Source organism: Melospiza melodia, chromosome 8 (genome assembly GCF_035770615.1).
Source record: "Melospiza melodia melodia isolate bMelMel2 chromosome 8, bMelMel2.pri, whole genome shotgun sequence".
Taxonomy (NCBI): Eukaryota; Metazoa; Chordata; class Aves; order Passeriformes; family Passerellidae; genus Melospiza; species Melospiza melodia.
In genome coordinates this window covers 16,205,704-16,218,998 of record NC_086201.1, presented here as the reverse complement: position 1 = coordinate 16,218,998, position 13,295 = coordinate 16,205,704, and the positions used below count along the sequence as shown (strand labels likewise).

General features: G+C 38.6%; 1 protein-coding gene across 2 annotated transcripts in view; it reads left to right on the top strand.

Annotated features, from left to right (window-relative positions):
* LY75 (lymphocyte antigen 75) overlaps positions 1-13,295 on the top strand; it is a 56,584-nt gene that overhangs the window by 16,651 nt on the left and 26,638 nt on the right. For both annotated transcript variants that reach the window (XM_063161973.1, XM_063161972.1), the window contains exons 4-13: positions 180-344; positions 913-1,023; positions 2,700-2,840; positions 4,044-4,232; positions 4,888-5,045; positions 5,868-5,978; positions 7,206-7,294; positions 7,628-7,800; positions 7,976-8,172; positions 9,471-9,613. In XM_063161973.1, coding sequence (XP_063018043.1) covers positions 180-344; positions 913-1,023; positions 2,700-2,840; positions 4,044-4,232; positions 4,888-5,045; positions 5,868-5,978; positions 7,206-7,294; positions 7,628-7,800; positions 7,976-8,172; positions 9,471-9,613 — 1,477 coding nt within the window. The remainder of the gene's footprint in view (positions 1-179; positions 345-912; positions 1,024-2,699; positions 2,841-4,043; positions 4,233-4,887; positions 5,046-5,867; positions 5,979-7,205; positions 7,295-7,627; positions 7,801-7,975; positions 8,173-9,470; positions 9,614-13,295) is intronic.

Here is a 13,295-nt window from a genome sequence, read left to right as displayed (position 1 = left end):
GCTGTTAAGCTGTGTAAAAGCTTTTCTGTTGCCGCGTTGGCTTAAACTGCAAGTATTAGTGATGACCAATATAAAAACCAATAGACCCTATATATTATATTCAAAACCTTTTCTTTTGAAACTTTTGTAATGTTTCTGTATAGTTGTAGTTACAAGTACCTTCTGCTTCTTTTAAACAGAGGATGGTTGTCATGATAGCTGGGAACATGATCCAGGGTCTGAAAATTGCTACCAGTTTAATACACAGTCTGCTCTTTCTTGGAAGGAAGCTTATATTTCATGTCAAAGGCAAGGAGGAGATTTACTTAGCATCCAAAATGCATCTGAATTAAGTTACATACAAGGTAGGTGTAATTATTCACATATGAATACTGGGAAATCTTTATAAAGTGGAGGCAGCACTTTAGTTTCTGTCCTAAATCTCCGGGGCAAAAGTTGATTGTACTTCAAATATTTTGGCTTTCATTTGTGTAGCAAAATTAAGGTACTAATCTCATTTTAGGGAGTTATTTAAATTTGTTTGTATGATTTCCTTATAGCAGTTAGGTGTTGTTTATATTGTTAATGAGGAATATCCCCAAAATCTTAAATACAGGCCAGAGTGGCAGTTGTTGTTTTAGCAACATGTTACTCTCTTGCTATGAAATTGTCCTCCCTGATGTTCAGTCTTGACATGGAGAAATTACCCAAGTGCCTTTGGGACTATGAAACCAAAGGAGAAACACGTGAAGACACTGGGAGGGAAGGCTTGAGTGGCTTAATTCCTCCTCAGTCAAGAAAGTTTGCATGCCCAATTATATTAGCAATCTTTCTTTCCTGAAATGCATGCCATTTCAGAATGCATTTTCAATTTAGAGACCAATAAAGGATGAGCATTTTATGCTAATTGTTTTCTTAAAAAAATATCTCTAGGCAAGGATGACATTGCTGAGGTCTTCTGGATTGGCTTAAATCAACTGGATGTTTCTGGTGGTTGGCAGTGGTCAGATCACAAGCCTTTGAATTTTCTCAACTGGCATCCAGGTACTGATATTTCTGATGGTATTGACAATATTCTCAACAGTAACTAGTATTACCATTTTTTTTCCATCTCATTCCATTTTCAGAAGCATCTTTTCCTCCTAGCCAGCAAATCTTTTTGTTCTCATTTTATATTTACAGCTGATTAGGTTAATAAATCTCTAAAAAAGTTAAAACTTAAATAGTATTTTTGAAGTCCATTTTAGTAAAGTACCCACAGCTTTCCTAGTTGCTAAATTTCTCCTCTCACTGTCAGAATGACACTGATTTCCCTCAGATATTCTGATGAATATCTGAGGGAATATGATTTGTGTTCATGCAAGGGCTGATGTTACTTAGAAGATTAACTTGGGTTTTTTAAACTTCAAGGTTGCCTAAATGTCAAGGTGAAGATGAAAGGAGTAAAAAACCCTTGAAAAACCTTTTTTAATTACTCCAGAGGTGCTGGTAAGATTAGTGAGACTATTTGGAATTTCCAGGATGAATTTGTAATGTTCTCACAAATATTTTTTGAATCTATGTGTATTTGAGAATCCCAGAGTCTTAGTCAGGAATATTGAAGCTAATGTTGTGCTGTCATTCAAGCTGAATTTGAGCTTTTTTTAAGTGGAATTCTCTTTTTTCCTGTAGTTTCTAAAGCAGTGCTGCAACTGGAATTCTGTGAAAAGTTGAGAAGTGGTTTCTGTTACTTCTTTGGTTACTTGGCTAAGAAATTTCTGTGGGATTTTCCAAATGCACTCTGTCTTTTGGAAAGGTTAAGAACTTTACTGCTTGTACTGTTGACTGAACCTTCTTCTGGAGCTGTGACCACACTGGGTGACTGTAATGCAGAGCTAGAGGCCAGACTATCCTGAGATACAGTGGCATAATTTGGTCTGCAGTCATGGCAGACATATTCATGTCTACTCTCTTGTGAAAGTATTTACTGGTTCCTTATAGGAATTTTGATACCTGTAAGTTGAGCCCATTACTTTTTCCTTTCCCTTTACTGCTCTGAAAAGACCCTGTCCCTCTATTCTCTTTCATGGAGAACTGAGATTTACCCTGAGCCTTTTTCCTGTGAGCCTGAACTAACTCAGTACAGGAGGAGGTCTGTGTAGGTCACAGCTTGGGTTTGCCTTGAGGCTCAAAGAAAAAGAAAATCAAAAAGTTCCATTGGAAAGGGCTCCAAGGGAAGCTGAAGACTGAAAAAAGAGTTATTCTCTGTGCTGTTTCAAATCTGGAGCCTTGTCTAAGGTTTCTGTTATGGTAAAGGTTATGGTTAGCATTGAGAGAAAGTGCAGACCTGTGTTTGGAGTGGGGGTGGAATGGGACTGCCAAAGGAAACTGAGGGCTGTGAAAATGGCTCTCCCCTGAGATATTTCTAGTCTGGGAAAGTGCTCAGCCAAGGGTTTCTTGTATTGTAAATAGAACATTCCTCCTGATTCTATGATTAAACATTGGAAAAGAAGTCAAGATTCTTGATTCTGAAACTTTCTGTCTCAGAAAAGACATTCTGTGTGACCTGTGCTAGGACAGCTGCCCTCAGTTGATGCAAATTATGTCCTTCAAATAAATACTAGGAGCCATACTATCCAGAGTCTTATTCTTGTATTGAACACCAGTAGTGAAAAGAAGCAGTCACTGCCTTACTGTGTGATAACTTGTGCTGTTATGTTTTTATTTGTTCCTGTCTGTAGATGTGCAGAGTTCATCCCCACTGGATGGGATGAGTTGTGTGGTGATGAATGCTGCTTCAGGGCAGTGGCAGAGTTACCACTGTGGGGCTCAGCTTCCATATGCTTGCAAGAAGTCACTCAATGAAGTTTCAAGTGTTCCAGGTAGGACAGTTTGCATTTTTGAGTTTTGTATGTTAATGCAAGTATAATGTTCACTTATGGAATCATTCTTTTCCCTCCCAAGCCTTTTCAGGCATCTCTGCCAAAACATTTTCACAACAGCTTTGGTTTTTTAGCAGAGCAGAAGCAAACTCTGTTTCTTCAGTGTCAAGATGATGCATCACAAACAGTTTTCATTTTTTGCAGCTTTCTCATTCACACATAAAGCATTTTGCAGCAGTCCTGCCCTTTTCATCACATTTTTCTCCATGGCTTGTGCCTTCTTTCATGTATTACTGGGAGTCTGGAACTGGCAGTTGCATCCCAAACCTTTCCACCTTTGCTTTAAGCCCATTTCTCTTGCTCTTGGTGTGTATTGACATAAAGTGGGACTTGCCTGGGTCTTGGATCAAACTCTGTTAAATTCAAATAGAAGCAGTCAGGTAACCTTACTGTCCTCTGAAACCAGGCCAAGCACTGAAAATCAGAGTGCAAGAGTTGGTAGTTTGCTCAGTGTGTAATCTTTACTGACCCCGAACAGCTCTTACAAGATAATAATTCCTTTATCTCACCCAACACACACATACAGAGGCCTTCAGTGTTTGCAATGACGTGTAACTGCTTCCATGCTTTTGGCCATTTATCTACACCTGAATGTCCAACCCTTCCCATGGCCATGACCTCTTCTATGCATGCTTTGGCCTTACCCAGTTCCCAGGGCTCTTCTGCAAAAACTTTTAGTGAAACGTAATTGTCTTTGAATGACTCTTGAATATCTTGAGAAGAAAAAAATATTTAAAACTAGGCATTTGTTGAGTTGTGTGTTTCTTTCCTGCAATTAATCAACTTGATTTGTCTTCAGTTGCTTTTGAAATCTTGCTTACAATTACTTTTGAACCTTTCACTTACACTAAGACCAGTTTAATGTAATGCATTCTTGCCTTTTGCTTCCATTCCCACTAACTTCTTTCTCCTTCACCCTACTTCATGGCCCCAAAAAAATATTATGAGTTCTCCTAATGCTGCATTGAAGTCTATTTGTTTGGCTAAGCTGTGACCCTTTCTTTCATGAGCCCTGAAGGGATATGAACACATTCTGATTGCTGCCTTCTGGCTATTTTCAAGGGGCTGCTGACTTTAAAGCCAATCCTTTGCACTAGGCATTGTAAAACAAAAGCCTCTAATTCCATTTCTCTTCATTATTAGAGTTTTGGAGACACTTGGACACTCGGTGTGATCCCGGCTGGCTCCCCCACGATGGCTTTTGCTACATGCTGATAAACAACCAGGCCCCTTGGAGTTCAGCAGAGGAATTGTGCAAAGCAAATAAGAGTAACCTTATCAGCATTCACTCATTAGCAGATGTTGAACTGGTTGTTACAAAGCTTCATAATGGTGAGTTGGGGTAGTTGTAAAGGTCAAGCACCAAGTGCTGCACGCCATAAATTACAAACTACTTTCCATGTTCTAGCATACAGTTGTCATAACCTCTAGCTTTTAAATGTGGGTGTTAAAGCTGAGCTTGTACCCAGACTAGTGTTGAATGTTGCTGTGCAGATCCAGGCCCCCTGTGTTAGGACTTGTTCTGGTTCAGTCTATTAATTTATTTATTTACTGGGCTAATCTGCTTCTAGTTTTGTAATACTTTGTGCTTAATTTGCTCATTCAAAGAGAATAGTAGATGGTCAATATTTTGACTGCTGAGTCACTGCACTAATAAATAGTACCAATAGTGTTTGATGTTATGTCTTTGCATACACTCTAAATTTGGTTGAGGGTATTTTGCTTTTTTGCTTTCTTGTGTGTTCGTTTGTTTGTGGTTAGGTTTCTTTCCTGTTTGTTCCTTCTCTGTTAAGCTTACTCATGGTCGTGAGTATAAGTTAAGAAACAAGATAACAAACATATGGTCTCTTCTCACTGTAAGAAAAATGGTATCACTATACTACTGCACAGTATGATAAAAAATTTAATTTTGCTAATAACACATTGCTTTCCTGTTAGTTTGAATATTATATTGAAACAAAAATGTTGTCCTAATTTTAAATTACAGATGTTGAAGAGGAAATTTGGATGGGTCTCAAGAATGACGATGTGCCAACCTTGTTCAAGTGGTCAGATGACTCGCCTGTGGTTTTCACCTACTGGGATCAGAATGAACCAAGAGTTCCCTTTAACAGCACTCCTAACTGCGTGTCATATTCAGGCAAGGTAGGAATACAGTGCTGAGTTTGGTTTTTAGTTGGTATTTTTTCATCGTAGTAGAGAGAACATTGGTGTGTGTGAAAGTCAAGGAGGAGGATAAAGCAGCTAGCTGATCTTATTTCTGGAATAATCTTTAAAATACATTTTTCTACTAGCAAATTTCTTAGAATTATTTATAGCTGGAACTTCATAGCTGCAAAGAATGGAAGAAATGACTCCTAGCTCTGAGACTAATGCATTGTTGGCCAGACTGTATTTTGGGTTACTGTATTTGTGCATGTCTCTGGCAGAAAGGTGGGAAGGAAGAGATATCGGTGTTCAGTCATCTCCCAGAGCAGTTTGGGTCACCCAGTCTGAGGATGGAATGTTCTAAAAAGGGTGTTGGTGAAGAAAGGAGGTCACTAAGAGTGGGAAGCAGGCTGTATCCTATCCTGCAGATTCATTAGAAAAGTGGAGCATGCATTTGCCTGCTGTGTCAGCAGCCTGGCACTGGAGTTTGTGCTCAGCTCCTCTGAGCTGTCTCTGAGCTACTTCCACATTACACTGAGCACACCTCCTGCACCCATTCCCTTCCTGAACTAAGAGAGTTTGCACCACCCTGACCTTTTCTTTCCTTTCTGGCTGTGATCCAGAATCCTCCCATCTGCATGTGTGTCAGCTTTCTCTCTCCCTTCCAAACATGTACCTGTGCATATAATCCAGGGCATCCCACCCAATATCTCTACTGGAGGCATTTTGGCTTTCTCGCAATGGAAACAGCCCCTGAAAACACAGAAATTCAAAGATTGTTAGAATTTAAAATATTTCTTTTTCCTTGCATTCTTACAGCTGGGACAGTGGAGGGTCAAATCCTGTGAAGAAAAATTGAAATATGTTTGCAAGAAAAATGGAGAGATTTTGAATGAAACAAAATCAGATGAAAATTGTTCATTGGAAGAGGTAATAGGAAGCCTCTATTTCTTTTATTGTCATTTAGCTCTGAAACTTGCTTGAAATCACTTACTTCCTCTACTTCCATTTCTTTCTCGTCTATTCAGTAAAGTCTGTGAAGCATTTTATCTGAAAAAGGACATTTATATAGCATAAACCAAATTTCACATTCTTCTAAGCAGGCTCAGGATGTATTATCAGTTTGTTTATTGATGAAAGTATTATGAGTTTGGACCCAGGAGAGGTTGTGTTTTATTTATTTATTTATTTTAAAGAATTTGATTTTAATAGAAATGTTATTGATAACACCATTTGTTCTGTTGGTGTTGCTCAAGTTATGTTTTAAAATTTAGAATAAGCATGTGCAACATAAAGATATGCAGAGATTGTTAACTGAGATTATGTTTTCTTGCACTTCACTGGCTCTCATTTTTGTTCTATGACTTGAATTAAGGTGGCGGCTTTTTTGGTTTTTTTGTTTGGTTTTTTACAGTATGACATCTTATTGCTTAAATAAAGCTCTTGTCTTTTGAGCTAGCTTGGGATGGTATTGCTAGCTATTTCAGAGTTACTTGGTTCAGTTTTGTGTGGCATATTGCTTGCAACAGGAAAGATGTTTACCCCTTATCTTTCTTTCTACATGACCTTTTTACTCTGTCTTTTCAGAGACTTCCAGCACATAGAGTTACAGCTTTCTGTGCTATTCAGACACCAGTGGCATTGCTAGACTAGAAAAGAGTTAACACATTAATGGTTCTTGAAATTTCAGTGTAAATATGGGAAGAAATATTTGAGCAATAGAGAAATTTTGTAAGTTCACACATTTTCAGTATCAAGTATTTTTCTCAGAAGTAAAGAGATACTGGTGTATGCCTTCCTAGTATTCTTGTGTTTGAATCCTGGCGTTGGTGGAACAGCATGAAAACTCCTATTGTTTGGAATAGGACTGGGCTGTTGCCCTTGTGTTTCTTTGTAAATGCAATAGTGGTCAGAAGACTCTGCCCAGGCAAGCTAAAACAGTGGTGTATTTTATTCCTGTGGCTGCATTATTTTTTACAACTGTGAATCTGAGAGTTGATGATAGTGGACCTTGTGTGCAACACAGTGCATTTCTTTCTTGTATATGCTGTGCCAGCTTGTGGGCACCAGCCACTGTTGGCAATGATTTATTTTCTCTTGTAGGTAATGCCTAAATTAGGTTGTTTTGTATAAATGTGGGTTTTGTTCTCTAACCAGGGATGGGAGAGACATGGAAACTACTGTTACAAGATTGATAAAATGGAAGTTTCATTTGGAGCCCAGTGCAATCTTACAGTGATGAACAGGTAAAGCACATTTGTAATTTATGAGCAAGTTTAAATCACAATCCCGGAGATAAAATCGGAGATTAAAACTGTTTTATGATAGCTAATGGTTTATAAAGAAAAAGCAGAAAGAGAATTGCTTTTGCCAAGAACTAGAAATGTGTAACAATGGTAAACCTACAATGTGAAATCTTCCTGGAAGTATGAGAATTCCCAGCTTGCTGACCCCATGTTGAATATGGGACTTCCTGGATGACTGCTTGAACTGACTCATGTAATGTCCCTGATTTTTAAATTATCTCAGTAGTTTGGTATCTTTAAAATATTGACTCTGATTAATCTGTGAATTTTCAGATTTGAACAAGAATTTATTAACAGTCTAATTAGAAAGCACACAAAAGTTGAAGAAAAATACTTCTGGACCGGTTTGCAGGATATCAGCCAGTCAGGAATATATTCCTGGGGTACAGTGAATGGAGAAACACCTGAAGCTGTGGCATACACCAACTGGAATTCCATGCAACCAGGTACATTTGAAAACTAAAAACACATAAAAATACTGTCCTTTTCTATTGAGCAAGCACTGGAGTACCATGTTACAGAACTCCAAGCATGCAATAAAGTAGTAATTCACAATTATGTCGGGTTTTTTTGGAAACCAGCCAATGGTTTTAAATGTGGTTTTGGTGGCTCTAATTTTAGAGTTTTCAGGAGGATGTGTGGCCATGTCCAGTGGAAATTCTCTTGGAAAGTGGGAAACTAAGGATTGTAAAACCACTAAAGCATTTTCTGTCTGCAAAAAATATATTGGGAAGCCCAAGGAGCCAGAAGTGCTCCCAAAGCCAACCGATCCCTGTCCCCCTGGGTGGCATAATGGATCCGGCCTTGCCTGCTACAAGGTAAAATGTTATTCTTGTTTGATGTTAATTGCTGATTACTGTCTTGGAGGAAGTGAGTGATCAGACATTTTGTGGACATAGCAGCTCTTGAGGGCATTTTCAAGGTGCTCTCACCAGGAGAGGGAATTGGTGTTGATTCAGATTGACTGCCTGTAGATACTGCCCTGCATCATCCTCTGCCATTCCTGGGAGGTGCATTGTGCCTCTTCTGTGGGCAGCTGACTGGGGAACAGCACTGGCCCTGTACTGCTGCCCTCAGGCATGCACAGACACCTGGTTAGGGAAGGAAAGCATTTTGCATCACCTTCCCTTGCCCTTTTCCTTTCTGTACTCCAAGAGTATAGATGGGAGAGGTAGGATTTTCTCTTGTTTGAATATGAATATATAAAAACATTCAGCCTCAGTTGTATTTTACTGTTTTGAGGTGACCAGTGGAAGCAAGCAGCTGTGCTGTTTAGCTGGAATGGCTTAAATAAAATTTTATTTAGAAATGCAGGGTTTTTCCTTCTATTAAAAATTAAATCAAGTTAAAACTGAGGCAGTTCATTGGATTCATTATTTTTTGACTCAGTGTCTGCAATGAACTGTTTCTTGTAAACAGCTCATACAGCAAAGTGGGGAAACCCAGCTTGAATAACAAGGGTGTGGGCAAGCACCCTGAAGGGATAGGTCTGTGCTGCTGTGCAGCATAGCTGTCCCATAGCTGATGGACATGACAGCTGGCCCTGGCACATTCTCCACAACTGCTGTTGACCAAATGCAGCATGTCTGTGCAGAGATCCAGCTGATGGGAATTGTCTTGGACTGAAACCAAGGGGATCAAGTGGATGTGTTAGCTGAGGTGTATGAGCCAAACTTGCACCTCAGATGCATACAGGTTTCCAAAGGGTGTGCCAAAGAACTTTCTTCATGCACAGCGCTTAAGTGAGACTAGTTTAAGTGAGCATTAGGCTTTGTAGTTCACCATAAATTTGAAAGAACAACATCCCTTAAAATTTATAACTTGACTTGCAGTTATGGAATGAGCTGGCTGGTGGTTTCTAAAATCTTTCTGGTAAAGAAAAGCAGAGAAAGTCTGTCATGTGGAATATGTTGTGTTTGAAACAAATTTTGTCAGCTAAACTTCAGAGTCTGGCTGCTGTCAAGCAAACTGAAAGAAAAAATGTTAAAAAGTCAAGTTCTTTCCCTATGGAAATACCAGTTATTGGCTCTCAGGTGGCCATATTTTAGTAGAACAGGAGTGTTTTAAAAATACTGCCTTGTGTCATTTTCTGCTCTGACATTTGGCTGTTGTGAAGTTCTTCCATAGTGAAAGAGTGCTGCGAACCAGGACCTGGGAAGAGGCAGAAAGGTTCTGTGAAGCCCTTGGAGGCCATCTGCCTAGTTTTAGCCACTCAGAAGAAATTAAGGCACTTCATTCTATCCTGAGGAAAATTATCAGGTAACAAACTAGCCATGTTCTGAAGTTTTGATTCTGCAGTGGATCGCAAATGCTGCTGACCACAAATGGCAAATACAAGATAGTGTGTGCCACCTGCATTTCCCACAGAACACTTTGATGTGGCATTTGAACTCCCTTGCTGGGAAATGTCACAGGAGTACAGCTTGGGCCGATATTTCACAGTGCTAGAGGCAGCACAGGAAGAGTAACTGTAATGGAAAATGCTCAAAGCTCAAATCTAAGTCTGTTGTTACAATAAATTATTCCTTCTCTGTGTTGAATTTTGGCACACCTAGATAGTAAATGTACCTACTCTTTACTGGTACATGCTTTAGAGATGAGTTATTATTTCAGTTTTTCAAATACATCTCATTTTTATTCATGAAATGCTTCATGAATAAACTGGGTGCTAACTTTTGAAAATGTGAATAATGTAGTGTCCAGCAATCTGGTTGGCACAGATCCTATTTGGCATAGCTACACTGACACTATATGGGCATTAGATGGGTGTGCTGACTGTTCTGGTATCAACAGATTAAATGCTAAATAATTTATGAGTTTATAGCTTTATTTTTAATCAAATGAACTGTCACTGCAAAGCTTTATTAGGCATTGGTGTGTTGTCAGATCCTTGTGTAATATGGTTTTTTTGATTGACAGTCTGTTTTTTCAGAATTTTTTACCTTCTAAAACTCAAATGCTGCCAGTTATGTGATGTAAATTTTTTCATCAACAAACTAAATCAGGATTATTGCAGAAGCTGCCAGCATACAGCAGTGATTAAATTTTTAGACCTGATGACTGAAGTGGTGCCTTCTTGAGAAACCAGTGAACTTTTTTTAGAAGTGCACAAGTCATGAAGATTACTCAGTGTTTATGTTAATAAGAGACAAAACCAAACTTGTATGCTCTATATATAGATAGCTTGGCTTATGTAAAAGCCACTTGTGATTCCTTTGCTAAACTGGCTGAAGTCCCACAATAAAAATCAGTGCACAAATGATTTCTAGCTGCAGACCTTATTAGATGGTTTTGCAGTTACGAATTTAGTTTTAGTGCACCTAATCTACAATGAAATGTGAATAGAGAAGTCACATTTTCTTTTCCTATAAGTACTTGGAGCTGCTTTTCAGCTTGAAGACTGTCTGAGGTATTAATTACATTTTCTGTTAGGAGTTTAAAGGTGGAGACTTCTGTCTTTCCAGGAGGTCAGTTGACACAAAATGCTCCTGCATTTCCCATAGTTCAGAAATTTCAAACTTAGTCTGAAAGCTGATAAGTCCCAGTGTTTCAATATTATTCCAGCAGAACTTAAAATGAGGGGCAATATATTGAGTCTGGTAGAAATTGACTCTGCAGTTAATGTTGCAGTAACTGCTCATTCCAAATATAACTGAAAACACAATATTTTCTTCTGGGCTAACCCCTTTCTGAGCACTACAGAACATTCTGAACTGAAATACACCATAGTTAATATTGCCTGAGGTATTTTAAATAATGTTTGTTTAGATAACATGATGAATTGTTGAAGATAGTTATGCTTTTAAATTACTCAGAGGTGTTGATTACATAAAATATTTTGGAGGTCAGGTGTCAAGGGTAGTTAATATAAAAATCAAGCTCATTTGAGATAGGAAACCATGTGAATTATTTCACCAAGAGCAAATACTTTAGCTAACTGGGAGAAATCACGCTAAGGTGATATTAGATATGATTAGCTGCTGGAGTGTGCTGGCATGCAGTTTGTTCATACTCTCTGTATTTATTCAGTGCAAACTCCAACCTAAAGCATTCATTCAGTGCATTCATTTCAGTGTGGGGAAGGAGCCACACCTCGACTCTCTTGGTTTCAGGTTTTTTCCCCTTGCACAGTTCTCTGGTGACTCATTGAGAGTTGTTTGTTTTTAAATGTTAGCAAGAGTCATTTTGGTTCACCAGGAAAAGGGCAGCTTGCCTAGTCCATTCTGTTCTTTACTCAGATTCCACCTTAGAGTCAAATAAGAGCCAGAATCACTCCAGCCAAGTCAGGCTATTGCCATTGGAAAGGAAAATAAAATTTGCCTGCCAGCCTTCCCCTCTCTGGAAGAAGTAGGATAACCTCTTTTGGCTTTAAGGGATGTGATACAGACAGAACAGATCCAGTTCAGCTACTTCCATTCTTTTTGGACTGTGTGAGCATTCTGCATCTTATGGCTGGTAGCAATGCTGGACACAGGAGGAGAAGCAGCTTGGACTGGTTAGAAGCGACATTTCAGCAAGGATGCCTTACTGGAAAGAAATCCAGGTTGCCTTTTATATGAACAGCTCTGCTGCTGTAATTTATTTGGGTCTAGAAAGCCTCACAAACACTTGAGTTTGAAAGAAAAAAATCACCTTAACAGAATGGCCAAAACAGCAATAAAGCTGAGATGCAAGCTGTAGTAATTGCGTTAATTCAACTTCTCTTTTCTTCCACTCAAAAGCAGGTAATTAGCAGGATGTGATTTAACTAGTGCAGTAGCCTGTTACAGCAGGGATAACAAGGTGACCCAATGGGCTTCATGCAGAGTTTTAGGCCAGCACTGCCTTAAATTGCACCACTAAGGAGTTGGCCCAGATGTATACTTTGCCTCTTGTCAAGAACTAGGTTGACCTACAAGCCCTAAAAACTTCACTCTTAATCTTGTGTTGAAGCTGTTATAAAGGACAGAGAAAATAATTTTCTATTTTGGTAGTTAGAATATGATCAGAAAAATTACAGGTTTTTAGTCCCTTTACAATCTGAACTGTATTTATTCACTCCTGCAGTATTTGACTTTTATGAATGTTTAGCTCTGTGTAAAGAAAAAACAGCAGTATTCTACAGGGAATGCTAGAGATTTAGGGTCTTTCAGTGTCAGTGTGGAGTCCATAGTAAAGCACAAATTGCATGTATGTTTTAGTTTAAAACTCAGAATACTTTAGGTTTTTAGAGACAGTTCCAGGATTGTAGCTCAAAGAATACTCTGTCACTGAAAAATCCATTTTGATATCAGTCCGCAGGATGAATTTTAATGCTTTGCAATGAGGAGACAGATACTTGAAGCACAAGCAAATTCCTTGCTGCAAGCTTAATTGCAATAGAGAGTCTTAATTTATCTTTGTCTTAAATAGTTGGTAGAATTCTTTCCTATGATGAGATGACAGTATAATTTCAGAGGGTTATCAGAAGGCTTTACTGAAGCTTAAAAGTACTGTCAAGTGTAGTGTAGCAGTTAGTAAATTACTCATGGTCATGTCTGAACAATTCCAAAAGAAGCAAAAGAGATACATTAAAGTGTAAGAGCCCAGTCAGCTGAAAACATGTTCTGTTTGCAGGCTAGTGATTGTAAATTGGGAGATAAGCTGGAGAAATTCTTGACCTGGAACCTTTCTTGTTTTTAATTTATTTATTGTATAATAGCCAAATATAAATTGAAAGTTTGAAAAATTGCTCTAGAGCCTCAGGTAATTACTGCAAATTGTTTCAAAATGAGTGTCTCAAATTTTCTTTTTAGTAGATATTCCTATGTGGTGATTAACTGCTTAAACTGTGCTAAGTCTGTAGGTGACATTTAGGACAGGATCTCTGCTTCTTAGTTGGAGGAACAGCCACAGAAGAATGAACTCCTAAAGGCAAATAGCCAAAAGTCACTTAGCTGTTTGACAGCTGTGGACATTTGGC